The 27,373-nt window shown below is 35.3% G+C and overlaps 1 protein-coding gene and 1 long non-coding RNA gene across 6 annotated transcripts in view; both read right to left on the minus strand.

The window, feature by feature from the left end:
- The window catches only part of itga5 (integrin, alpha 5 (fibronectin receptor, alpha polypeptide)), a 112,057-nt gene extending 100,613 nt beyond the window's left edge, over positions 1–11,444 (minus strand). For 2 of the 3 annotated variants that reach the window (XR_012398264.1, XR_012398265.1), the window contains exon 1: positions 11,045–11,428. Coding sequence is in view for 1 of the 3 variants with exons in the window: in NM_001004288.2 (NP_001004288.2) it covers positions 11,045–11,232 (188 nt within the window). In the remaining 2 variants the exon portion in view is untranslated. Of the gene's footprint in view, positions 1–11,044 lie in introns of all 3 variants that reach the window. The other variant, NM_001004288.2, reaches the window with a different exon arrangement.
- Positions 11,445–20,034: 8,590 nt separating this feature from the next.
- LOC137489140 (uncharacterized) overlaps positions 20,035–27,373 on the minus strand; it is a 52,292-nt gene continuing 44,953 nt past the window's right edge. The window contains exon 6 of one of the 3 annotated variants that reach the window (XR_011008495.2): positions 20,035–22,257. This is a non-coding gene — a long non-coding RNA (uncharacterized lncRNA). The remainder of the gene's footprint in view (positions 22,258–27,373) is intronic. The other 2 variants (XR_012398628.1, XR_012398618.1) reach the window with 2 other exon arrangements.

Below are 27,373 nucleotides of genomic sequence, written 5' to 3' on the forward strand. Positions count from 1 at the left end.
TAAAGGTGGCACACATTTATATGGAGCCAGATCGGTCTCAAAAACAATACTTTTACTAAAACTTCATACATGCACAGCATGATTCACATTTACAATATCCAATTTGTTAATTCAAAACACAATTCTTAAATATAACGCACAATTTATTAAGTAAAAATCATACATATTTTCACCAAGTTAATTGGATATGTGTATTGTTGAATCGTGTTTTGAATGTACGAATTGGATTTGTGTATTTTTCAATCGTGTTTTGATTTTCTGAATTGGATTTGTGTATCAATGAATCGCATTTTGAAATTTACGTATGGGATTTGTGTACTGCTGAATCGTGTTTTGAATTAACGAATTAGGTTTCTGTATTTATAAATTGTGTTTTAATTTTATGAACTGGATCTGTGTATTTTAGAATCATGTTTTGAATTTACGAACTGGATTTGTGCATTTTTGAATTGTGTTTTGAATTTAAGAACTGGATTTGTGTATTTTTAAATGTGGTTTGAATTAACAAACTGGATTTGTGCATTTTTGAATTGTGTTTTGAATTTAATAATTGGATTTTTGTATTGTTCAATCGTGTTTTGAATATTAAAAATGGGCTTTGAGTATTTTTGAATCATGTTTTGAATTAACACATTGATTTTTATATATTTTTGAATCCTGTTTTGAATTAACAAATTGGATTTGTGTATTTTAGAATTCTGTTTTGAATTAACGAATTGGATTTGTGTATTTTTAAATCGTGTTTTGATCTGACATATTAAATTGTGTATTATTGAATCATGTTTTGAATTAACAAATTGGATTTGTGTATTTTAGAATTCTGTTTTGAATTAATGAATTGGATTTGTGTATTGTTGAATCGTGTTTTAAATCTAAAAATTGCATTTGTGTATTGTTGAACTGTGTTTATAATGTACGAATTGGATTTGTGTATTTTTTTAATCTTGTTTTGAATTTACAAATTGGATTTGTGCATTTAATAATTGTGTTTTGAACCTACAAACTGGATTTTGAAAATGTGAATTGCCTTGTGGATATATGAATGATATTTCTTATAATGTACTAATTTATTCTTAAATTGAGTCTTATAATTTTACAAGTCAATCTGATTGACACCACCATCAAAGCCAAACCTCACAGGGCCAAAAGAGCCGAACAAGGGTTTATCAAGAAGCAAAAGGCCCAAAACACGAATAAATAAACACAGATTCAAATCACATGGAAACGTTTCGCTACTGAAAACAGCAAATCTATCTACCAGCACACAAAGGCCTCTATTGTACACACTCCATGAAAAACACAAGTCGTTGTAGGGAGAACTTGGGTGAAGAATAGCTTGGCAGCCAATATACACACACCCATCTCCAGCTGAATGCAAGGCTATGGACAACAGACTGTCTCATCTATTGAAAGAAGAGTTGAAATGATAAATGGCAAATAAAACCCTAGCTGAGCTAAAGTATGTCCCTGTGTTTAGCAAAGGCAAACCAAGCTCAAGGTCTGGGGTAAATATTGATCTAGCAATGACCCTCTTAACATCGATAAACTTTTTGAGGATGATGACCACAGCTCAGGTCGACCTGATGTGTACTATATCAACCCAAACCAACTATGATGTAATTCCAGTGTGCCATTATTTCACATGTTCTTCATATTCTGTAGCTTTATACTATTCTGATTTGACCGCTAAGGGCATATGGTCTGTTTTGAGGATGTTTTTAAGTATTTTCTGGACTTTGAATGAGTTCTTAACCTTGCTGTCAATGAAAGATCTCCCAGAATTCACCTAAGATATCTTAACATGTTTTCCAAAGATGAACAAATGTCTTATGGGATATGAGCCAACATGAGGGTGAGCGATTAAAAAAAATAATTTTGTGTTTTTTGTGTGAACTAACCCTTTAACTTGAAGATCAAGAATTCCCATTTCTGAAACAATTATCGTAAAATCATTGTAAACGAAATTTAAAATTTGTTAAAGCTACATGTTTTAAATCTCTAAAGCTAAGTTAATGGATTGACAGAATATTTCCCATATTAACAATTGCTAATGTATCGTTTGCTCTAAATCATATTACCTACTTACCTACCTTTCTACCTACTTACCTACCTACTGACCTACCTACTTACCTACCTACCTACTGGCCTACAAACTTACTTACCTACTTATCTACTTGCTTACTTATTTACCTACTTGCTTACCAACATACCTACTAACTCAACAACCTACTTACATACCTACGTATTTACTTACCTACCTACCTGCTTACCTACCTTACTACCTGCTTACCTACCCACTTACTTGCCTACTTACCTTCCTACCTACTTACTTACCTACCTAACTACTTAAAAAACAAAATTATTTACCTACTTACTTGCTTACCTACCTACTTACTTACCTACCTGCCCACTTACTTGCCAACTTACCTACCTACTCACCTACTTACCTAACTACTCAGCTACCTACTTACTCACTCACTCCCAGGGCCATTTATGTCAAAGCTGAGATTTAGCCACATTATATTGGTTTTCGTAACGTCTAGTTTTTATTGAAGCGAGTTGTTGGGCTCAACCAATCTAGTGGGCGAGGACACACATACACTACAGACAAATTAGCTTACTCAATTCACCTACAGCACATGTCTTTGGACTGTGGGGGAAACTGGAGCACCCTGAAGAAACCCGCGCAAACACAGAGGGAACATGCAAACCCCATGCAGAAATGCCAGCTGATCCAGCCAGGGTTCAAACCAGCGACCTTCTTGCTGTGAAGAAGCAGCGCTACACACTGCCAAGCTATAAATCATATAACTAGTGCAAAATAAAGATAAATAAAGTGAGCTTGATAGATAGCTTTACGGATGACATGATAGATGGCTTGACCAGAAAACATGCACTGATTTTAAACCTGAATCCTATTTGAGAACATACAAATATTCTTATGGACTTTTTAAAAAAATATTTCAAGGAAAAATCTACATTTTCTTCCCTGAATGACAGTTGGGTCCAAGTAGGTCATTATCAAAAAAGAGCCTGTGTGTTTGATAGCCAACGTAACTTGGTAAACCTCAACTTAGTGAATCTTTGTGCAATAAAACACACAGAGGCAGGTGAGAACGTTTTTTTAAATGTTTTTACAGTAATATTCCTGCCATTGTGGCTGTAAATTTGTAGCCTTTGGCTGCTAATGCAGACAGTCCAGCTCCTCGGATTCAACCACAAGCTTCAAACAGTCGCCAACAATCATCAAACACAGAAAACCGTCTTTGTGAACATCATAAACACAAAAAGAATTAATGCATAGTAACACATTATTCTCTGAAAACAACACTTATCATCCAGAGCCACGCAAATCCCAGCAGGAACAGAGACAGCGGTGTTCAGTTTCTATTGTTTCTGCAATCAAAACATTTCAAAATATAGCCATTTTCTGACATTCAACCCAAGATCCAGACCATCACCTTTGCTCTTTCACAGTGCAGAGGATCATCTGAGAACTAAGAATGTAGTGCACATCTCCATTTTTAGATATAGAAGGGGTTTACCTTGACTGGCATAAACGAACCCTGATGAGAACATACAAGGAGACACTTGTTCCAATAATCAACCAGAAGACATTGCAATTCAGCTCAAGTCAAGTGAACAAGTGGGGCTTTCAACATACAGCCACAATTCTTCCAAACAAATTAGGTTTAATGTATCAGACCATCCGGAGGAGGCCCCAACATAGAACTGCGCTGTTCTTCTCTCATGATTCAAGAACCATAAATTTCTCCTCCATGTACACAGCTGTAAAGCCCCCTGACACAGAGATCTTGAACCCTGTCCTCAGGCAGTTCTATGTGGTGGTCTGCACGCTAGCTAATTCTATTAATGCGTGCAAAGGAGTACTATTCTCCTCAGACCTGGGTGCCCTTTTGAGGCCAGACTATCAGGGAGTCTGTGGATGAGGCGAGGAGCGAACGTTTTGTAAGGAATAAGATTTACAGAGCGAGAGATTGAGACAGAACAGGCAGGACAGAGTGTTTATACCTGACACCAGATTCCTCAGTCTGAGAGAAAGAACATTGAGTCTTCAGACAGCTGGCCGACGCTGTTTAAGTGAAGATTGAAGTGAAGTTTTTTTTCTTTCATTTTGACTATGATTATACTGAAAATCAAACCACGACTTTTGGGAACCCACAATGATATGGAGGTGCTCCAGATCTTAAGCTTAAATGCATGGAGGGCATGATAGTATATAGCATGACATACAAGGGTTTCCAAAATAAATTTTGGGTTTTCAGAGTTATTTGTCAGCAAGTCAGTTTTAAGCAGGCTCTGAGAATTGAGAAGGCCCTCCAGAATTCAGTAAGGTCTGCATTCCCCAAAAGCACTGTAAACCCAAGTAGATAGTGTAAAACACTGGCACCAATGGTCTCCACAATCTATTTAGTGATTCAATGCTGTCGGGAAATTCAACACAGACCTGTTTTTTTCACCTTTACATAAAGAAGGTGAAATATCTTTTTTTAAACCCATTTAAAAGAGTAACTGTTGAAAATGCAACAAATAAACATAAAATAGATAAAATATCATGCTGTGTAACAGGAAAGTTGGCTAAATAGTTAGAAAATAAAGGCATTGATTGCAGTGTCAAGTGAATTATGTGAATTCACTATTATTTTAATAAAAAAAAAAAAAAACCTTTAAATCCCTTTGTAGGGCACTCACCAAAATACCCAGAGAAAATCTGGAGTAGGGCAGCAACGATTAAACGGTTTCACTATTAATCGCGATTTAATTCCTCATGGTTAAATAATCGTAAAGGTTTCTCAACACTGCGTTTCTGCACAGAACAAAACAGCAGCAACTAAACAAATTTATGCCAGCTGTGAGCTAGTTTGTACACCGAAACTAATAACCATGCACACTGGATTAACTATGACTAAGGCTATTAACTAAGGCTAGCCTGTGCAAGTTAGTTTTTTCCAATAGAGGGACGCGCACGTGACACAATGTGCTCACGCTTTCCAGGCGCGTATAATGAGATGACAGGGAGCTTTTGTGCCCGTGGGAATTGCAATCGGCTGAAGTTCGATGAAGAAGCAATGAAAAGTGCACAGGTTTGCAAACCCACCTAAAGTTACAAATATTGCCGCTGATAAGAGCGATCATGTGGCGAATGTTGACTTGACAGCCGAGATCAACCGAGTGTTTTCAGAGAGTACTGAAAGGATCAGCTGTTTAATGACCCAAATCTTGATGTGTTGCATTCATTGTGTGTTCAGCGCAAATGGATGCTAAATGCAAAATCTAACACTGTGTACACAATCGCCAAGGAAGCTCGCCTTAAAACTGGAACTGCGGCTCATGACAAATAACTGGACTGTGCAGGTGGTCATTGCGAGAATCCTGCTCTGCCCAGCTCATATAGCCTATTGGGTCGGCTGACTCGCCTGCTTTATTCCACAAACAAAAAAATGAAAATCAGCGCATAACGAGACTGAGCAGTTAAAATGACACGAACTGAAACTAAAACCTTTAAAGAGTTGTAGAAGTGAGACTTTTCTTACTTTTCTTTTCCAATCTTTCTTTCTATTAAATTGGCATGTGTATAAAAACAATAGAGCAAAATGTATATTTCTTACTGCAATGCTCCATTTTTGTTTGATGCAAACCATAGATCTATTTGTCAATGCAACTGTAGGAATTTTTATAGCAGATAACTCACGTTCAAGCACATTCAACGCAGCATGATAATAATTGTCATCATTATTAATATTTTATAATTATTAGACATTCATTTTGGAATTATTCACATAAAATTTCACTTATTTTGAAGCACAAAGAGAGAGATTGACTTTAGTTTGTTTTTAATGTTATTAAGTGCTGTATTAATTGGTTACTGAGCAGAATATAAAATGTAAGGAATTTTCATGCGATTTTCTAAACTAGTAGTGTTTTGAAATTAATGAATACTTAATGATCGTGATAACCGTGATTACTTCTCAGACTATAATCGTACAACCAAAATCTATAATCGTTGCATCACTAATCTGGAGTGTTAAAACTTTTGAACTTTATAAGAAAATTGCATTGTATTCAGTCAATGAAGTTAAAGGGATAGTTCACCCAAAAAGGAAAATTTACTCATCGTTTAATAACCCTCAAGTGGTAATAAACCCTTATGAATTTCTATTGTTTCCTTGACAAAATAAACTATTTTTGAGGAAAGCTGAAAAACTTTAACCACTGACATCCAAAGTGGGAAAATCAAATACTATAAGTCAATGGTTACAGGTTTCCAGCTTTCTTTAAAATATCTTCTTTTGTGCTTAACAGAAGAAAGTCCAACAAGTTTGGAACCAATAAAAGTTGAGTAATGACAGGACATTCATTTTTAGGAAAACTATCCCTTTTACATTTGTGATCTTTGCCCAATAAAGGGTTAATGCAAAAAATGTGGCCAATTTCAATACCCCATAGACAACTGCTGGTCAACATACAGCATGTGGAAAAACTAAAACACACACACATTCTATTAAACGCCTGGGAAGAAAACTCTTGATATCGTGCATTCTTTCACCCTTTCACTCAGCCTCCAGTTTGAGGCCCATTCGTCCTCCTCCACGACGACATCTTGGGAGTGAAAAGTTCAGATGAAGTCATCATAGAGAGAGAGTTGCCTCTTGCCATGACTTCACAGCTCAGAAGAATCAGGCCAAGATACCGTGTAGGAGTCGGGGGGCGTTTGGTCTAGAGACTGGAAGTACAGTGTGAGGAGTTTAAACACCACGCTGAATTACATCATCAGAGACTCAGAATGGAGAGAGACACGCTTAGAAGTGCATCCGCAAACCTTTCTGAATCATTCAGCCATGCGTCATGTTCTTAATCATCCACCACACTGAAAAAAAATCTAATAGTAACATGTAGTAGTTTTAGTCAAACTTTACATTGTAATATTAAATGTCAAAAACAACTAGTTTACGAAGTACAAAATTTAATATTTACATATTTTATTTATGTAGTAAATGAACTAAAAATTTAAAAAGTTAAAGATGAGTATTCATTTAATTATAATATTTAAATGCTTTCCAATCATTGCAAATCAAACCTAGTAATATTAAGTAGATTTTCATTGACAAATAGTCAGCAAAATGGGTCAGCAAAGTCGAAAATGCCTCCCTTTATTATAAACTAATAAGTGAAAATATTACGGATTTGCACTGTAAACATTCACTAAAAGATAGAATAATTATATTTTAATTTTATATATTAAGTTTTTAGTTACAATGCTCCCAAAATATTTTTACAAAATTCGCTGCAGAAATAGCAAAAAATGTCTGCTGATTCTGTCTGGCCCTAGTAATGAGTAATGAGTGAAGAAAGAGAATAAGAAGCTACAGTGCAAGGAAAGGAGAGCCTTTCTGAAAATAACGCCCCCAAGAAACCAGAGCCAGCATGAGCCCACTCTGACTAAAGCCCCTCTACAGCTGTGCACGGCTAGACATAGTCCAGCAGACAAACACAGATGGAGATGGCTGATTGTGGCGTGTTCTAGTCAGAACATGAGTGAGTTGATTATTACTGCAATCATACCTCCAGAACAGTGCCGCACAGCTGTCTGCAGCTTGAAAAGAGAGTAGCGCAGCCAAAGGGCAAGGGAAACCCTACAGATCAGCATTGAGATTGAATGGCATGCCTCATACTCTGTGATTTCCCTTTGGATTTATCACCTCATATGGCCACAAAGATCCTATCTAAGAGCTGAAGGTGATCATGTGGTCCAGCAATCACAGTTAGATTGCATTTATGATCGCTGCTGCTCCATTCAACAACATTTTTCCATTCAAAGACAGACTGCTGGTACCTTTAAAAACACTTGATGTCTCATAATGACTTATGGGAAAGCAGTTAAAGGGATAGCTCACCCAAAAATTGTAATTCCCTCACCCTTTGCACACCATTATGCATGTCTGTTAAACACAAAATAAAAATATTATGAAGAATGTTGGGAGAATGCAGCAATTGACATTAAAGTATACTATAGAAATCAATGGCTGATTTATCTAGCATTCTTCAGAAGAAAGAAACTCAAGCAGGTTTGGTACAATTGGATGTTGAGTAGATGATAACATTTTGGGGTGTATCCCTTAACAGATTCTATTATTATTTACACATTGTGTTCCAAACCAGCACAAGTTTATAGATAACAAAAGATATACATTCAGTGTATATTCTATTTCAGATTGTCATTGGGCTTTTTCATTTTATACAGTGCTCAGCATATACAAGTACACCCCTCACAAATCTATCTTTTGAGTTCATATTTTGAATAGAAAGCTCTACAATATTATATTTGTGCATAAATATTAGATCAGTCAGTACTGTAGCCAAATCTGGAGCTCATCTAACAACATAACTTACATTAACAGCCCAAAAACAAGTACACCAAAATGTATATGTTATATAAAAATATTTAACACAAATTTTAAAAAGAGGAAAAATCAAGAAGCAAAAAAAAAAAAGTGAAAAATTTAGAGGAAATTTTGTACGTTGTATTTTTTTTTTTTTTTGCAATATTTTGCTTGAATCTAATTTTATTATATTTCAATTTTTAAATATGTTTATTACTTTAATAAATATATACATTAAGTCTGTTTTGTTTAAATGCACAAAAATTCATAGATTAAATTAAGAGAAATAGATTAAATATAAATTTTTTAAAAATATTCAATGGGGTTTGTTTGTTTACTTTATTGTCCCTCAAGATGAAATTTTCGGTGGATTCACAGAGCACTTCAGCAAGTTCTGACACAATAAAAAAAAATATATAAAAACAAACATGCAAAAGAGTTATATACACAACGAAAAACATATGAACACTACTGATCAGTGTTCAACAGTCTGACTGACACTGGGATACAAGAGTCTATTCTGCTTCCAGCAGAAGGTTCAGTATCTTCTACCAGAAGGTAAAAGATCATAACATAGGAAAAGTACATGAGATGGATTGTTCAGAATTCTTTTCACTTCATTCAGAGTGCATTGCTCATAGAGCGTTTAAATACTGGCAAAGGTTTCTGATCCAATTAATCTCATAGCAATTCTGATAATATTACAACCTTTTGATTTCATTATTACAGAAATATTAACAATACCACGTAGATAAAATAAGAACATGATAAAATAATACATGATTTTCTTGTCAACACCATACATAAAACCATAACCTTCGTAAAAAAAAAAGTCTTTGGTGTACTCAATTATGCTGAGCACTGTGCATTGTTCTTGTATTTGAGCAATTTAGCTTTGATTTTCTGGATGACAGCAGTTACAACATTATTTAAAATCATCACAGGGTTTCACCAATACGAGAAAGTGACATTTAAATTTTAATGTATAGTTGAATAATAACTATACATTTAACATACAGAAATCCAAAATCAGCATTAAAACTTTAGACAGCAAACTATTTGCCAAGCAAATGAAGTATCACTTGAAATGTCATATCAGGCAAGCTGAATGACTTTTTATAGCACTAAAAAGGCTCCAAACAAAAGATATCGGCAAGATCAAAAAACAGATCAAAGATGTCTAACGTTTGCCTTTTCCCCCATGGGTTACTCATAATCTAGCAAAGGTCATCTCTGAATGTTTGGAGATTGTCCTGCTAGATTTTGCAGAAGGCTTTAAGTGACCATAACACATGTAATCAGGGAAAATTATGGGGGCAATCTTCATTCCCCTTGAGGAGAGCTGGTACCTACTATGACATCATCATTCACTTTTGTCAAGTTCTATATATGGAAAAGCCACCAGCGATGCTACTGAGAAACGCATGTGTTGTCATCCGCTAACATATAAACATGCACACACACTTCAGGCGTGCGCTAAACAAACACTTAACCACACTTTTAGCACCGTTGCTCCCCAACTGTGGTGATACGCTTTGATCTGATTGGCAGTGCACAGACTGGGTTGGGATTGTAAACAACAGTTGGGGGATACCCTTGGATTCATTGCCCCCCTAGACTGGTGAGTATATGATAACACTGAGCTCAGTTTAGTAATCAGTCTATTAGAATGAAAGGGAAACACAGCAAATCAATGAATGAGCTACAGTAATCAAGTGGATCAAAAAAGTTTTTCAAAATTGTCAGAAGACAAGATTGGGTGTTGTTCAATAGTTTTAGGACAACTCTGATGAAAGGTATTAAACCACTTCAAATGTTGACTACTGTAGGTTAAACACATTTAGAACAGTGGTTTACAGATCTAGAGACCACCAACCCATGCTCTTAACCCTGACCACTTGAGTACTAAATTCTATTTAATTCTTTAGTTAGATTAGCTAACATTACACTACAACAGCCAATATAATACATACATTTATAAAAGAAAAAAAAAACTTCAGAAAGTTAGAAATCAGTTAAAATGCATTGAGGTAAGGTTTATTTTAAATTTGCAGATTCGTTCAGTGACAGCTCCATACATTGTTTACCATGGTACTTTGAGTATTCAGACTGAAATCACATTTAAATATGACTTTAAAACAACATTAGCACTATTTAATTGACTGTGAACAATGTACTTTGATGGTTGTTGGATACCAATATGATTTCACTATTTAGAATTTGCAATGAACACTTTCCTGAAATTATATTAATAATGAAAAAGTCTGAATGTGCGAATTGAAAACCAACTTTACCTCAATTAAAAATGCCAATCTGTTTCATTCTCTTCATTAAAACCGTGAAGTATAAACACTTATCAGACTGACACAGCTTTCTTTCAATTCAATTAACGTTAAATTATGGTAATGATGGTAAAACACTGTTTCAAAACCACAAAGTTAAATAATAATATGTGATTTTAAAACCACAGGAGTGAATAAAACACTAATGCACTAACTAAACAGCATTTGCAAGACATATTCACATCATTAAATACCATTTGTAAGGGAACAATCAGTAAATTTGATCTAGTTGTAGTTTTCCTTGAATCCTCGCCAAGCTTCTACAATTTCAGTGCGTAAAGGCAAATGAAAGAAACCTACCTTGAGTCAGTCATATAAAAGTCCACCGAGTACCCGAAGTAGCTACCGCTGGGTCCGTTATACACCGCTGGATTCTCCACATCCAAGTTGAAGGCAACAGACAAAGGTAGAAGAATCAACAACGAAAGTCCCATTGGAGAGCAGCTTGTAGACGCCGAAGTCTTTGAACGGTGCCGTTTGCAGCCCATAGTAACCGATGTATCAAAATCCACTGCTTTATTAAACTTCTTTCACAAGAAAAGTGATGCACTTAAGCGGAATCCTGCTGAAGCTGCTGCCTTACGCAAATCTCATGCCTTGGTGAAGTGAATCAGTCAGATCCTTATTTTTCCAAGCGCTCTGTTACCGCGCCTCCGTCTATCTGTCCCGTCCTCTCCTTTCTGCGTCCTCCCTCCAGCTTAATTGAAGGGGTATTAGGAGGAGGTTCAGTTCTTCCTCTCGTGACAAACCTCCATAGAGGTGGAGCTAACGGCACAATTCACAAAGTGGGGAAACAGCGGTACACAGAGAGGAATATCTCTATTCATTCAAAGTAATTCAAAAACATAATTCAAAAATAATTACACTAAATTATAGCCATAAAGTATGCCTTCGTACATTTAAATAAAAAATAATCATAATTTTACTCATTATAAATGCATTTCTAATAGATATAAATATGTTTTTATTATAGTGCATAACTATGTTTTTAATAAATGTAACATTTTAATAACTTCACTGTTTCATCTGTTCCAGGAAATAAACACTTGCCCTTACAGAGTTCATATTCTGAAAGTATGGATGCTATCAAAAGTTTTATAACATTTTAGTGGAGAATTGGAAGTTGACCCAGATAGGCCTAATAGTGACTTTAATGAAGATTATCTAAAGCATAAAATCTTAAAATAGAAACTATCACTATAGCTTGGAAGTACGTGTGACCCCGTCTTGTTAATCTGTCTAGTTGAAGGACTCTTTTGCATAGCTGTCAGAGATACCTGAATGAATGATTAACAACGAAAGAGCTCTTTATAAAGTCCGTTATCCTACAAAAAGGATCTCCAAACATGCTGCCCTCAACAGACCGTCTCAATTCTGATAAAGCTGGTCAGGAAAGTCATCGGACAGGCATTTGAGGCAACGCTCGAAATTCAGCGTGGAGTTATTAGGATATGAGTGCTTGTTTATTTAGAGAAATGTTGTTTATGATACACAAGCCTGTACACTGCGAAATCTCCATTTATAGATCTGACACCGTCAAGACACACACGGGGCTGGGAAATTGCGCGTCTCTGAGCTGTAAAAAGCCACTTCGCCGACTGGAATTAGAGCGTGTTGTTTTAGTTGATTCAGCCTCTGCCCAAGGGATTGAAATGGAGCCAAATTTGGCTGTGCGGCTAACAGGGCACTCGCCGTGAGAAGAAGGCTTCACTTTGGGAAAGTATGGTGTGAAGGGGGAGCTCACAGCTGTCGGACCACAGACACACCAATCTCTTCCTAAATCAGATTGACGTAAGTCACTCAAATGACATTTGTATAAAAATGGTTGATATTCGCCCTTCAAATACACTATTAACAACAAATTGAAAGAAATTGATTTTAAAATATAGCAAACAATTTACACAGTAAATTCTTAATTATAAAGTACAATGGAGGACATTCGTAGTTTGTGTAAAGCAGATAAAGAGAGCCTTTATCATTTATTTTTTAATGCAATGTTGAAAACATGTTCAAACATGTGCAAAAATATTTTTTAAATGACAAAACTTAGTTATTATTTTACATTAAATATATATATATATATATATATATATATATATATATATATATATATATATATATATATATATATATATATATATATATATATATATATATATATATTTATTACGAAAACAAATCCAACAAAACTATTGAATATATTGGTAATCTCTTTATTTTACTGGCAAAATTTCACATACACAAATAGAAATTTGCTAAGTAATCTTCCACATTTTCACCTGCATGAACCACGCCATATTTTGAGCTAGGCTTTACTGTAGTGATGAAGGGGATGGTAGAGAACAGTGGGATGAAGGGGAAGGGAAGAGGATAAACAGTGAACAGGTAGGCAGGTCCTAGGATGATGCCCAGAGACTCAGAGTGGGGGTTCCGTCTCTGTAATATTTTTGTAGAGTGATTGGACCCCCCGATTTAAGTGAAGGGAGGGTTATAGGATTGTAAATGGTACATGGAAATTTAGGGAGAGAGAGTTCGAGAAAACGAGAAGAACCAACACAATCTGGCCTGACTTAAATAAGTTTTAGGAAGCAGGTGATTGGTTAAGAAGACAAGGTGAAGAGTTGTTGCGCCGCCGAACTTTTGTTAACAAGATAACTCCATAACAATTTTTTGTATCAGTTTTTTTTAAATGTCTAAATTGTTGAAAAGCAAACAATCTGAGATGTGTATCAATTATTTTAATAGTTTTTTTATTCCCCTGTTATTCTTAAAATACATTATGCCTTGTGGATTTAATTTTTTTATTTTTTACAATTATTAGATCAGTTTTCTATGTTCACTTTTTATATTATGTTGTTGTGTGTATGTTCCTGATGGTTTGTGCAATAAAAAATAAAATACAATAAAAAAAGAATGGTTTATATCAGTGATTGAATCTTTTTGTGTCAGATATATTTTAATGACTCGGTCTACAAAAGGAACCTCATGATCCACTTAATCACAGAACCAATAATTTCATTCAAACTTATCTGATTAAAAATGGATAGTTCACCCAAAATGTACATTTATGCACCATTTACCCTCAAACAGCTCCAAAACTCCATGAGTTTCCATGAGATGACAGGCCTATTTTAAAGAATGCTGGAAGCTGCTAGCCATTGGCAAAAGTAGGCATGAAAGTCAATGGATAGGCCTACTGGTTTACACAATTTTTACATTTTTTATTTTTTATTTTTCAACAGAACTAAGAAATTCAAACAGGTTTGGAATGAGTCTGAAAGAGTAAATAATGACAGAATATTCCTTTTTGGAAAAATAATTCATTTAAGCACAATTAATACCTTTCTTATTTTGCCATTATAAAAACATGCAGCATCCAAAACTCTAGGAGAAAAAACATTGTGACAAAATATTTGTCTGTATTTAAAAAGTTGGCAGCAGTTACATAATTTTTAATTAAAAACTAGTAGGGGAGGATGCAATTTCTTATGTAGCCACATTGTTGCCTACACTGTAAAAAAAATGGTATGATCAGTTGGTAATGATGCATATGTTTTTAGTTCATTGTAACTTATTAAACTAAGTTAATCATGTTCTAACTTAAGTGTTTAAGTTATGCAAGCTTTTTAAGTCAGTTTAACATAATATAAGTTCAATGGACTCATAAGGTTAATCTGATTCAGCTTAAAATGTGAGGCAACCAGGATTTTTTTTATATAAAGAGCAGTAAAATGGCTAATTTTATTCATATGCAAGAGGCCCATACTCTATACCAAGTGTAAGCAATATTACATTCCCTCATTGATACACTGAATATTTTCCTCTTTAACACTGTATTACATCATACACTGTAAAACCAACAGACAACTTTATCAAATGAAATAAGTGTAGTTATCTCAAAATGTACTGAAAGTTAATTCTGCTCATTTAAAAAGAGTTTTGAACTCAGTGTTGAAGGTAATGAGTTAATAAAATACATCATTACTTCAACTTAAATGGAGTAAGTTCACAGTACTCGTACAGATTCGTTTTTTTTAACTGAAATGGTTTTTAGCAGTCGGATTTCTTAAACGGTTTGAGTTGCCTTAACTTATTTGGTTTTACAGTACTCAACTGGTTTGAGTTATTTTCATTTATTGGGTTTTACTGTGCTCAAATTGCTTCATTTACTCAATTGGATTAAGTTAACAGTAATCATTAGGATTAGTTTTTGACAGCCTGATCTCAAGAGAAAACGTTTACGTTTTGCCAGTTTAGTGGCTAATTCGTACGACTTTGTACGAGTTTAGTCGTATGAAATTGTACGATTTTAAAAAGGAGGCCTGGCACCTAACCCCACCCCTAAACCCAACCTTCATTGGGGGGATGAGCAAATCGTACTAAAATGTACAAATTCGTACGAATTAGCCACTAAATGAAAAAGTTACGAATTGCCGTGAGATTGTGTTGGTTTTTGAACATAAATGGTTTGTAGCAACCGTTTTCCTGAAATGGTTTGAGTTACTTTTTGGGTTTTACAGTGAATAAAACATGTACAAATACAGTTAGGTTTTTACACGTGTCTTGCTGATGCTACAAGGGTCAAACGTTTGTGCACCCTAGAGAGACTTCAGCATACATAGTTTAGAGAGAAAGATAAATGGTTACATGATCAGGCTGTCTGCTGCTGTGAGGTAGAAAAATATTCTCTCTATTACCTGAGAGACAGTCAATTCTCAACACAAAACATATAATGTCTGCTGTGCACCTCAACATCTGGCACCTTGAAGAGACCGAACAGTGAGCATTTCACAAATCAAAGTGTAAAATAGAAACAAGGAAAGTCTTGTACAGTAGGTAATGTTACAGAGACATTTTAAATCCACAGAGCGAGAAGCCTTTGTCCAGATCTAGTATTGCAAAAGTTGAGTTAGAATAACAGGAAAAGATTAGGTAATGGGGCTGGATTTGGGCTCTGCAAAGGGGCGTTGTGTCTGTAGGATATTGCTTGGATGTTGTCATACATGAAGCAGCATTAACAAGTGGTGCTGGTAGCCAAAAAATGTCTTAACTAGAGGAGCTACAATGCTGGTATGCTGCTTTTTTTGTCAAAGCCCTCCAGCATATGTAGCTATAAATGTGTGAGAAAGCACATACTTTGAACACATGGGATCTTTTCTCACAGGGTTTGATTACTTAAAGGGATAGTTCACACAAAAATGCAAAGTGCTGCAATCCATGTGGATTACTTTCTTTCGTTTAGCAGAAAATTAGATATTTGTAACAGAATGTCCTAGCTCAATAGACTGAAAGTTAAGAGGGACCACAGCCCACAACCAGCTTCAATTCAAATTTCAGTCTGTTCCTCATACAAAGCTATCACGTTGCTTTAGAAAACTTTGAATGTGGAGTCATATGGTATCATTTCTGAGCTTACCAGTTCTTGGTCTCCATCCACTTTCATTTTATGGAAGATAACATGTCAGGATGTCTTTTGAAAAAGAGTAGGGGTTAATCCTGGCATGCTGACCAAATTTGCCCACTGGCCTCTTTCCATCATGCTAAACCATCCCCAAATCATAATTGACTTCATTCCTCCGTCTCCTCTCCACCAATCAGCTGATGTGTGGTCTGTGGCTGCCAGGTGGATGCTGCACACTGGTGGTGGATGAGGAGATTCCCCCCAAAAATGTGTAAAGCACTTCGAGTGTTCAGAAAAGCGCTATATAAATGTTAAGGAATAATTATTATTGATTATTATAAACATTTAAAAATTTTAAATAAATACATGTAAGTTTTGTGTGGCCTCTGTTCCCACAATAAGGCATGAAAAAGAAAACCATATGTTTTGAATGACTTAATTTATAACTACAGAATATAAATGAACTATGCCTTTAATTTTCACCCACATTAATGTGGGTTAAAGAATTTGTCTACATAAAAAGTAATAGCTCACTATATGTTAGCTAAGTGACTCGTGGAAATCTGTCCTTGGTTCTTCCACTCTGAGTCAAGCACTGGTCATGCATGACTGGAGTAGTTAGCATTGGGGTCTTTGAGTTTAGACACTACAGATGATCTACAGGATGACTCTTCCGTCTGTGTCTCGCTAGACCATCTCTTGAGGTTTGTCACGTTAGATAAAAAAAATTCTTGTTAAAACTGACAGTATGTCACATGCTCAAAACTCTCTGAATGCTATCTGCCAAGTTTCCAGCCAAACACCATTAAGAGAAACAAACAAAAAAGGTTAACTGATTTCATATTTGACTTCTACATTTCTTATACAGCGGTTTTCCTGTGACCTATAAAAATCTTGTATAATCAGTTACTCTTACTTGGATGAATAAGGTGGAGTTTCATACTTGTATTGTGACTTCATAAATGTTGTCAAGGCAACAACTAGATAGCGCAACAAAGATAGTGTAAGAGGCACATTTACTCCAAACAGATGGTGAGCAGTTTAAGAATTAATATTATTGATACTCACAGTCATTTGCATCCATATATGTATTCATATACAATCACCGGCCACTTTATTAGGTACACCTTACTAGTACCGGGTAGGACCCCCTTTTACCTTCAGAACTGCTTTAATCCTTTGTGGCATAGATTCAACAAGGTATTGGAAATATTCCTCAGAGTTTTTGGATCCATACTGACATGATAGCATCACGCAGTTGCTGCAGATTTGTCAGCTGCACATCCATAATGCAAATCTCCCGTTCCACCACATCCCAAAGGTGCTCTATTGGATTGACATCTGCTGACTGTTGAGGCCATTTGAGTACAGTGAACTTATTGTCATCAGTCTGAGATTATTCACGCATTATGGCACGGTGCATTATTCTGCAGGAAGTACCCATCAGAAGATGGGTAAACTGTGGTCATAGAGGGATGGACCTGGTCAGCTTCAATACTCAGGTAGGCTGTGGCATTGACAAGATGCTCAACTGGTACTAACAGGCCCAAAGTGTGTCAAGAAAATATCCCCTACATCATTACACCACCACCACCAGCCTGAACCGTTGATACAAGGCAGGATGGATCCATGCTTTCATGCCAAATTCTAACCCTAACATCCAAATGTCGCAACAGAAATCGAGACTCATAAGACCAGGCAACATTTTTCCAATCTTTTATTGTCCAGTTTTGGTGAACTTGTGTGACTTATAGCTTCAGTTTCCTGTTCTTAGCTGACAGGAGTGGCACCTGGTGTGGTCTTCTGCTGCTGTAACTCATCCGCCTCAAGGCTCGAAGCATTGTGCGTTTAAGAGATACTCTTCTGAGTGGTTATTTGAGTTACTGTTGCCTTTTTATCAGCTCAGACCAGTCTGGCCATTCTCCTCTGGCATAAACAAGGCATTTGTGCCCACAGAACTGTCGCTCACTAGATACTTTCTCTTTTTTGGACCATTCTCTGTAATCCCTAGAGATGGTTGTGCATGAAAATCCCAGTAGATCAGCAGTTTCTGAAATACTCAGACCAGCCCGCCTGGCACCAACAACCATGCCACGTTCAAAGTCAATTAAATCACCTTTCTTCCCCATACTGAACCGCTGTAGATCGTATTGCACTTCATTCATTTTTAAGCCTCTATGCATAACCACTTACAAGGTCACATAACATTGATTTAATTGATTTTAGGCATTATAAACAGATGTTATGCATTCATTTAAAAGGATTTTTAAAAATAAATTTTCAGTTCAAAATCCACAGCCTAAAGCAGGGGTCACCAAACTTGCTCCTGGAGGTCCGGTGTCCAGCAGATTTTAGCTCCAACCCTAATCAAACACACCTGAACAAGCTAATCAAGATATTACTGGGTATACTTGAAGCACCCAGGCAGGTGTGTTAAGGAAAGTTGGAGCTAAACCCTGCAGGGCACTGGACCTCCAGGAATGAGATTGGTGACCCCTGACCTATAGGTTTAAATTGTAAATTCATTGGTGTTAATGCTATTTTAGCATTGTTTTATTATTTTTCCTTCCTTCCATCCATCCATCCATTCCTCCATCTGTTTATGAATGTGACCAGTATTTTCTCTCTCATGACTCCCTCAACCTTGAACATTTTATAAATGTTTAATTTGATACCTTATTAGAGATCTTAGTAAACAAAAAATAAAAGAACAAAGCAAATGTGGAAAAAGACAGCAAACCCACTTCCTTCAGATGTTTTGAACTTCAAAAGCAAGAACAAGAAACGGAGACCCTTTCACTTCCATTCCTGATTAGTCTTATACACGGTAGTAATTTGATTTTTAAAACACTAAAAGGCTGTTTCTTTGTTTTGCAAGAGAGTAAAGTTATGTTCAAATTGGTTCTGGCACAAAAATAATCGCTCGATCACTTATCAAGATCTAAATACACAATCAAGAGTGCTCTGTTTTTTTCTCCTCATCTTCTCTGTCACACACCCCTTCACCTCAGAAAACTGATATGCATCACTCAGGCAGGAAATGCCTCCAACGTAAAGACCTGCCTTCACTTCCTGCTTCTGCGTCTTATTGCCTGTTTCAAGTAAAGACCTGAGGAATGTCTTTCCCTCATTCCTTACTTCTTCAACGTTTAGCTTTAAGAGGATGTTTGGAAGCTGATGTTGCTGATAGCCAAAGACTACCATTTAGCAGCTGGATGTAAGTTTAAGGAACAGGATTTTGGCTTGTGGGAGAGTTTGGCTCTATCTGTAACCATGCGATTTACTGATAAGCGTGCTATTATGGCATTAAGTGTTTTCTAGTGCTCAATATATTTACATTTATTATCCTATATAACCATATATATATATATATATACTTTTTTTTATATATATATATATATATATATATAAAATATATCCATATATATATATATATATATATATATATATATATATATATATATATATATATATATATATATATATATATATATATATATCCATATATATATATATATATATCCATATATATATATATATATATATATATATATATATATATATATATATATATATATATATATATATATATATATATATATATATTACTAACTTGTATTAAACCAACAACTGGGTTTGCAAATTACCCAGCATTTTTTTTTAGAATTTAGGGCCTTTTTTAGAATGTAGAACTGGGCCATGAGTACAAATACCTGGAAACCAGTCAGAACACCCAATCATCTGCATGGCAAGACCCACAACAACCTACAAGTGAAGTTTGCATTGGGAAAAACCGGTTTCTCTGAAAACATGTCTAAATTCTATGAATGTAAATTCTCATCTTGTGAAAGAGAAATGGTTGAGTTTTCTTTCCTCTTTTCCTTTGCTTGTCTGTGATAAAGTTCAGCATATGTAGCAGACAGTGCTCTGATCTCTGTTTTTTGATGTTTAGTTTGTATTGCTTGGACCTCTCTGAGTAACTTGCTCCAAAGCGGCATTGCTCTTCAAAGGCTCATTAGAATTATGTCCTCCTGGAGAAACATTGCAGACTCTATAAATTCTCACACCGTGTAATTTCATCACTCTGCTCTAGAAGTTGCAGAAGGACCCCGAAAATCACAGTCATTGTTTTTATTAATTATTATTTTTGCACATGATAGGCACAAAAAAAACCTGTATTTTATGTTCCCTTTGTGCTATGAGAACATAAGTCAAACAAAGTAATCTGAGAAATCAAACAAAATGTGGAGAAATCCTGAGCTGGCATCGCAAGTCATATTTTCATTTCTAACTAAATATTTCCTCACCAAGAGTTATTACTGAATTACCTCATAATGTTTCGCTAAGTTCGGGAGGAGTACTCACCTCTGTTCTGCAACAGTTGACCCCATCTCCTCACTTATAGCACATTTATCCCAAACAATGCCAAATATGTATATGTTTTTATTTCATTACATTCATTCATTTTCTTGTCGGCTTAGTCCCTTTATTAGTCTGTGGTCCCCACAGCGGAATGAACCGCCAACTTATCCAGCACGTTTTTACACAGCGGATGCTCTTCCAGCCGCAATCCATCTCTGGGAAATATTTCGTTACATGTTAATGTGAATTCTTGACATTACATTACAGGCAAAGGCCCTGGCTCTCAAATTGACTTTGGTCTAGGATTTACTAGAATTATACTAGGATTACTAGAAAGATAGAAAGTGCAAAACAAAATTAATAGATTAAAAAAATCTAGAAGAATTTCAGTATGTAAAGAACAAGGGTGCAAACGTAAGCTGAACAACAGTGATCTCTTAGGCGGCACTGCATCAAGATTCGTCATTCATCTATAAGCGATATCACCACATGGGCTCAGAACTACTTTGGCAAACCTTTGTCAAGTACCACAATACATAGTTACATCCACAAATGCCAGTTAAAACTGTTAAAAGGAAGCCCTATGTTAACAGTGTCCAGTGGGATGGACAATCACACAGTGGAAAGGTTTACTATGGTCAGATGAATCAGTATTTCAGGTATTTTTTTGAAGAAACATGTGCTCCGGACCAAATAAGAGAAGGATCAACCAGACCATTTCCAGCAACAATTCCAGGGTCTGTCATGGTATGGGGTTGAGTCAGTGGACTTGGCAAAGGTAACTTGCACTTTTGTGATGACACAATTAATGCTGAAAAGTACACAGGGATTGTGGAGCACAATATGCTGCCTTCTTTTCCAGGGACGCCCTTGCATTTTTTAACAAGACATTGCAAAACTCCATTCTGCACATATTAGAAAGTCCTGGCTGCGGAGGCGGAGGATACCTGTACTTCTCTGGCCTCTCTGCAGTCTCCAATAGAGAATGTCTGCCGCATTTTGACTCCATACTGTTGCCTACATTAAGACTTGTTTACAGGAAGAATGGGACAAAACACCTGATACACTTCATCACTTGGTGTCCCTAAATGTCTTTTAAGTGTTCTGAAAAGGAATGGCAACATTACAAAGTGCTAAATGCTTTACTGTCCCAACTGTTTTTGAAATTTGCCATCTCCAAGTTGGAGGAAAGTCCTTACCCCAGGTGGAGGAGTTTAAGTATCTCTGGGTTTTGTTCACAAGTAAAGGAAGGATGAAACGTGAGATTGACAGGTGGATTGGTGCAGTAGCAGCAGTAATGCGGTCGATGTACCGGTTCGTTGGGGTAAACAAGGAGCTGAGCCGAACGACAAAGCTTTTGATTTACCTGTCAATCTACGTTCCTACTCTCACTTATGGTCAAGAGCTTTGCGTCAAGACCGAAAGGACAAGATACAAGCAGCCAAAATGAGTTTCCTTCACAGGGTGGTAGGGTGCACTCTTATGGATAGGGTGAGGAGCTCTGACACCCGGGAGGAGCTCGGACTAGAGCCGCTGCTCCTCCACATCGAGAAAAGTCAGCTGAGGTGGCTCATTCATCTGTTTCGGATGCCTCCTGGACACCTAGCTAGGGAGGTGTTCCAGGCATGTCCCATCAGGAGGAGGCCTTGGTGACTATATCTCTCGGCTGGCCTAGGAACACCTTGGGATCCCCCGAGAGGAGCTGGAGGAAGTGTCTGGGGAGACGGAAGCCTGGGGTTCTCTCCTAAAACTGCTGCCCCCGTGACCCGGGCCGGGAAAAGTGGCAGAAAATGAATAAATGAATGAATGAAACATGCTTATTTAAAAAAAAAAAAAAAAAAACAATACAAACCATGAGAAACACACTAAATAATGTCTGTTGTATTGTCTGCAATGAAATACAAGTCAATGTAAATTTAGAAATCACTATATTCTATTCACTATATATTGCGTTTTTCATACTGTCCCAACTTTTTCTGATTTGGGATTGTAAAATAAAAGTAATTAAAGTCATGCAAAATTATTCCTTTAACATTTACCAGCTTAACACTAAATTAGCATTGCATGTAGCCTTTTCTTTTATTTATTGTATAATATTGATTTCATTTTATTTATTGTTAATTTAATGTTATTAATAAAAAATGTATTGAATTGAATAGAATTTAATTACATTTTCTGCCACCCACTATCTGACAACAATATTAATGCAACGCAATAAAAAGCCACTACTGAACCATGGGTCATTGCACATTATGGTAAAATTAACTTTAATTGATCTCAGATGAATTCATTTAACTTCATTTATTCACGGTTTATTTTACATGAGACTGAGGAGAATAGTGTTCATTCAGTGAAAGTGAAGTCCCTGCGGTTTGTCCCGCAAGTTGAGCTCAAGTTCAGAAGGTGTAAATTTAGAAAACATAAAATGCACTGTTATATATGGCTGACCCCTAGTCTTTAAATAATCTCATCAGTTGTTTCTAAAATTTCACTGCGCTATTTTCCAAACACACACGTTGTAGCGGTGACACCACAGGAAACTGCTTTAGGATGACACAAAAGTGAGTATTGTTTCCAAAATGTCTTTAAAGAGCCACAACATTCACGACGTGTGCTTGTGTTTAACGCACACAATCCCACAATGAAACATGAAGCATCTGCACTGAACCCAAGCCCAGACAACTAATGAGGCACATAAACATCCCACCATGCCATTTACAGCACACATATGTTGCCTTAGTATAGGATTAGTTGTCATTTAAGCACACCCTCTTTATGTTTAATTTTGTAGAGTAGAAATTAGAGTAATAGAGCAGAGATTTAGCTGTCATTTTGGAAAAGTGTCACCAGGAAAAAGTTTAGAATTTTTATCGAATACAGATGAAGTCAGAATTATTAGCCCCCCTGAATTATTAGCACCCCTGTATATTTTGTCCCCAATTTCTGTTTAACAGAAGAATATTTTTTCTAATCATAATAGTTTTAATAACTGATTTTCTAATAATTGATTTATTTTATCAGTATATGGGACATCAGAAACATTATCTGGCCCTGAAATAAAAACAAATACAGTGAATGAAATGCATTTCATCCCCAAAATTTCTAAAATGGACTGGTGGTTGATTTCTGTAAGTTGTTCTGTAAAGGAATATGTCATTCAATTGGTTCTCAGATTTTTTTTTTCTTTATTAAAAACACTTTACAAATGTACAAACCCTGTCACTGTCCTTGTCCTCAGCCCAATTTAACTGACAGCTGTTATTTAGAAAAAAAAACTTTAGAAATAGCTAATTTAAGATGTTTTTATTCACATTAATTGATTTAAAAACATGGAATTATAATCAAATTCTACAAATACTTTCTTTACAATCGTCCCCATGTTTCTGTCAGTCCTGTCACATTGGCAATAAATTTAATATAAAATGTGTGCAATACTACCTAAAGGAGAAGCTAGGTAGAAGGTGGAGAAGCGATCAGGAAGTAATCAAGGATGCGTTCTATCATTGATTTTATGCTAGTTTATATGTTTGTTTGTTTTTTTGTTTGTTTGTTTGTTTTTTTGAGGACAACAAGTTGAAAATGTATGTTTCTGGTAGAATGTCCCACCTAACATTTTATTAGATATTTTTCAACATACTAGTATTCAGCTTAAAGTGCCATTTAAAGGCTTAATTAGGTTAATTAGACAAGTTAGGGTAATTAGGCAAATCATTGTATAATGATGGTTTGTTCTGTAGAGAATTGAAAAAAATATATATTGCTTAAGAAAGCTAATAATTTTGACCTTAAATGTTTTTTAAAAAATAAAAATAGCTTTTATTCTAGCAGAAATAAAACAAATAAGACTTTTTCCAGAAGAAAAAAAATATTATCAGACATACTGTGAACAATTCATCATTTGGGATATATTTGAAAAAGAAGAAAAAAAAAATCACAAGAACAATAATAATTTAACTATATTAATGTTAAAAACCATATTTAATGTATGTATTCATTTGATTTGTCAATTGTATATTTATTAATAGAATGTTTTTGCCATGAAAGTAGCCATTGTTGCTGACATGGCGTTAAATTAAAAAAAAACATATATGATATGCTGTTATTTTGATTGGGTCTACTACGTTTGCATGCAAAAGTTTGGAAATCCCATAAAATGTTTGACATCATTGCACAGAAGATGTATGTGAGGTTGGTCAAAGTCCGCAGCGGAGCGCCGCATGTTGACAGAAAGATCTATATGAAGGGCTTCGGGGTCAACCAAAATCCACAAGACAGCAGAGGTGAGAGGGTGAGCATGTTTAGAGCAAACACTGGAGTTAATGTCCGTTTAACATCAACTAACGTGTCTGAGCTCCCAAAACCAATGAGCTGCTAATATATTGTAAAAACATATATATATATATATATATATATATATATATATATATATATATATATATATATATATATATATATATATATATATATATATATATATATATATATATATTATTTAATTCACTTTTTCTTTCATTTATTTAAGGTTGTGAATTGCATTTTGGGACTTGATCTCTGCTCTGTCACCTTTTGGCGTTGAAAATTCAGCAGTTTAACAAAGTGACTTTTATTGACATTTTAGTAGTTTTACACAAATGTGTTGCGTAAAAAATAAAATATAGTTTGCTGCTAGGTTTGTACCATAATTTACAACACTAATACTGGCAATTTATGACTTTAAACTATTAAAAAGGTCAGTAAAAGTCACTTTTTCAAATTTTCAACATCAAAAGTTTAAGATCAAGGCACCATAATGCAATGCAAATAAATAAATAAATAAATAAATAAATACACACATAAATAATAATAAACTAACATGAAATTACAAAAGTTTTTTACATTGTAGACAGTATCATGGACGACATCCTTATGTAAAGCTTGAACAATACATTTTGAGACTGCCTTCATTATGAACTGAAAGTTCAGAAAGGTTCACGGTTGCCCAGTTACAATGAGAAGAAATAGAAACATTTGAATTATTTTACTGTTATTCCTATTTAATACTATTAGACAATGACTATAGTAATGATTTTAAAAATATGTGTACTTCAGTTCCTTTCAGAGGAGACCCAAAATGATGAGAGGGGTGTCAAAAATATATTTTAGATATTGAAGAATAATTATGCTGACACAAAAGAATGTATGCTATTATGCATCTTGTGAAAGAAAGACAATCCAAGAATGCATTGTTGAACAGTGAACACAATGCACACTTATACACAAAAACTTACACAATCGTAAACAATCAAAATACATTTTTTAATTCATAAATATGCAATACTGCGGGGGTATTATTTTCTTTTATACACTGTCACCTATTTTTTTGAGTTTATATATTGTGTTCTTTCTCTATTCCTTTAGTAATTGAAAACTAAGGATTTGTTTGTCAACTCAGATCATGGTTTACATATAGAAACTTAGATTCTGTGTATCGAGTGAGTAGACCAAGAAAGTAGGTAGCACGATCACCTCACAGCAAGAAGGTTGCTGGTTCAAGCTCGAGCTGGGCCACTTGGCATTTCTGTGTGGAGTTTTGCATGTTCTCCTCATGTTGGCGTAGGTTTCCTCCGGGTGCTCCGGTTTCCCCCACAGTCCAAAGACATGCAGTACAGGTGAATTAAATAAGCTAAATTGGCCGTATAGTCAAGGTGTGTGAATGCAAGAGTGTGTGGGTGTTTCCCAGTTATGGGTTGTGGATGGAAGGGTATCCGCTGAGTTAAACATATGCCGGATAAGTTGATGTTCATTCACCCGTGGCAACCCTTGATTAATAAAGGGACTAAGCCGAAAAGAAAATTAATGAATCATTTGAAATGTACTCACTTGTATTTACAAATTAAAGGAAATAGGAAATATTGTTTTAATTTTATATGCATAAGTAAAATGTGGAGGATCTTTATATACCTGTAAACAATCTGTAATTGTGTATATTCTCTCAATAATTTTTTTAATAGAAATATGCACTACTGAATATCAATACGGTAGATAGTTAAAAAATGACAGTAAAGCTTACAAAACAATTCTATTTGAAATAAAAACTCAGTTACGTAGAAGAAATATGATTATTCCACAGAAATATGAACAATTCTTATCATAAGAAGTTTTGCTTAAGCACCAAATTAGCAGACTTCTTTCTTCAAGTATGAAAAGACTGGAGTATTGACAGCAGTCAATTCAGCTTTGCCATTAAGAATCGCAATCTTTTCTTTGAAATTTGAAGATTATCTTCTGTAAAGTTTCAGTTTCTCTTATAACGATCTCTGTTCATTTGCTAATGAGCTTCTTTAAACTAGTGCAATTTATTCCAAACTTTATAGACATAGTTGGCATATTAAAAATTCTCATTTTAAACAGGTTTAAAAGTTATAATACAAACATATTAAACTGTATTCATACAGACCTTTGTTTTGTGATACAAAATAGTATCTCCGGCAATGACAGAAACATCAACTCATGGGCTCCACTGGTGGGTTCAACCATTACCACCAAGCACGTAATATACAGCTGAAGACAAAATTATTAGCCCTTCTGTGAATTTTCTTTCCTTTTTTCAAATAATTCCCAAATGATGTTTATTTCTGGAGGAAGTCTTAAGAGCCAATCACACCGAACGTGCTGATCTGTTCTAAAAACGCAAGGCGCACCACATTGCCTTCTTTGTTGATTAGAAAAAAAGCAGCACGGTGCGCCTTTTATGTCACTAGTAGGCAACGACTGAATCCGCTGCGTATTATGCTTAAGTGTTGCTGTTGATATTGGTATCATTTTAATATTTAATAATATTGTAAAATTCTGGATTTGTGAAGTCATTCAACACCTGATAACTCAAA

The sequence above is a fragment of the Danio rerio genome, chromosome 23 (assembly GCF_049306965.1).
Source record: "Danio rerio strain Tuebingen ecotype United States chromosome 23, GRCz12tu, whole genome shotgun sequence".
Taxonomy (NCBI): Eukaryota; Metazoa; Chordata; class Actinopteri; order Cypriniformes; family Danionidae; genus Danio; species Danio rerio.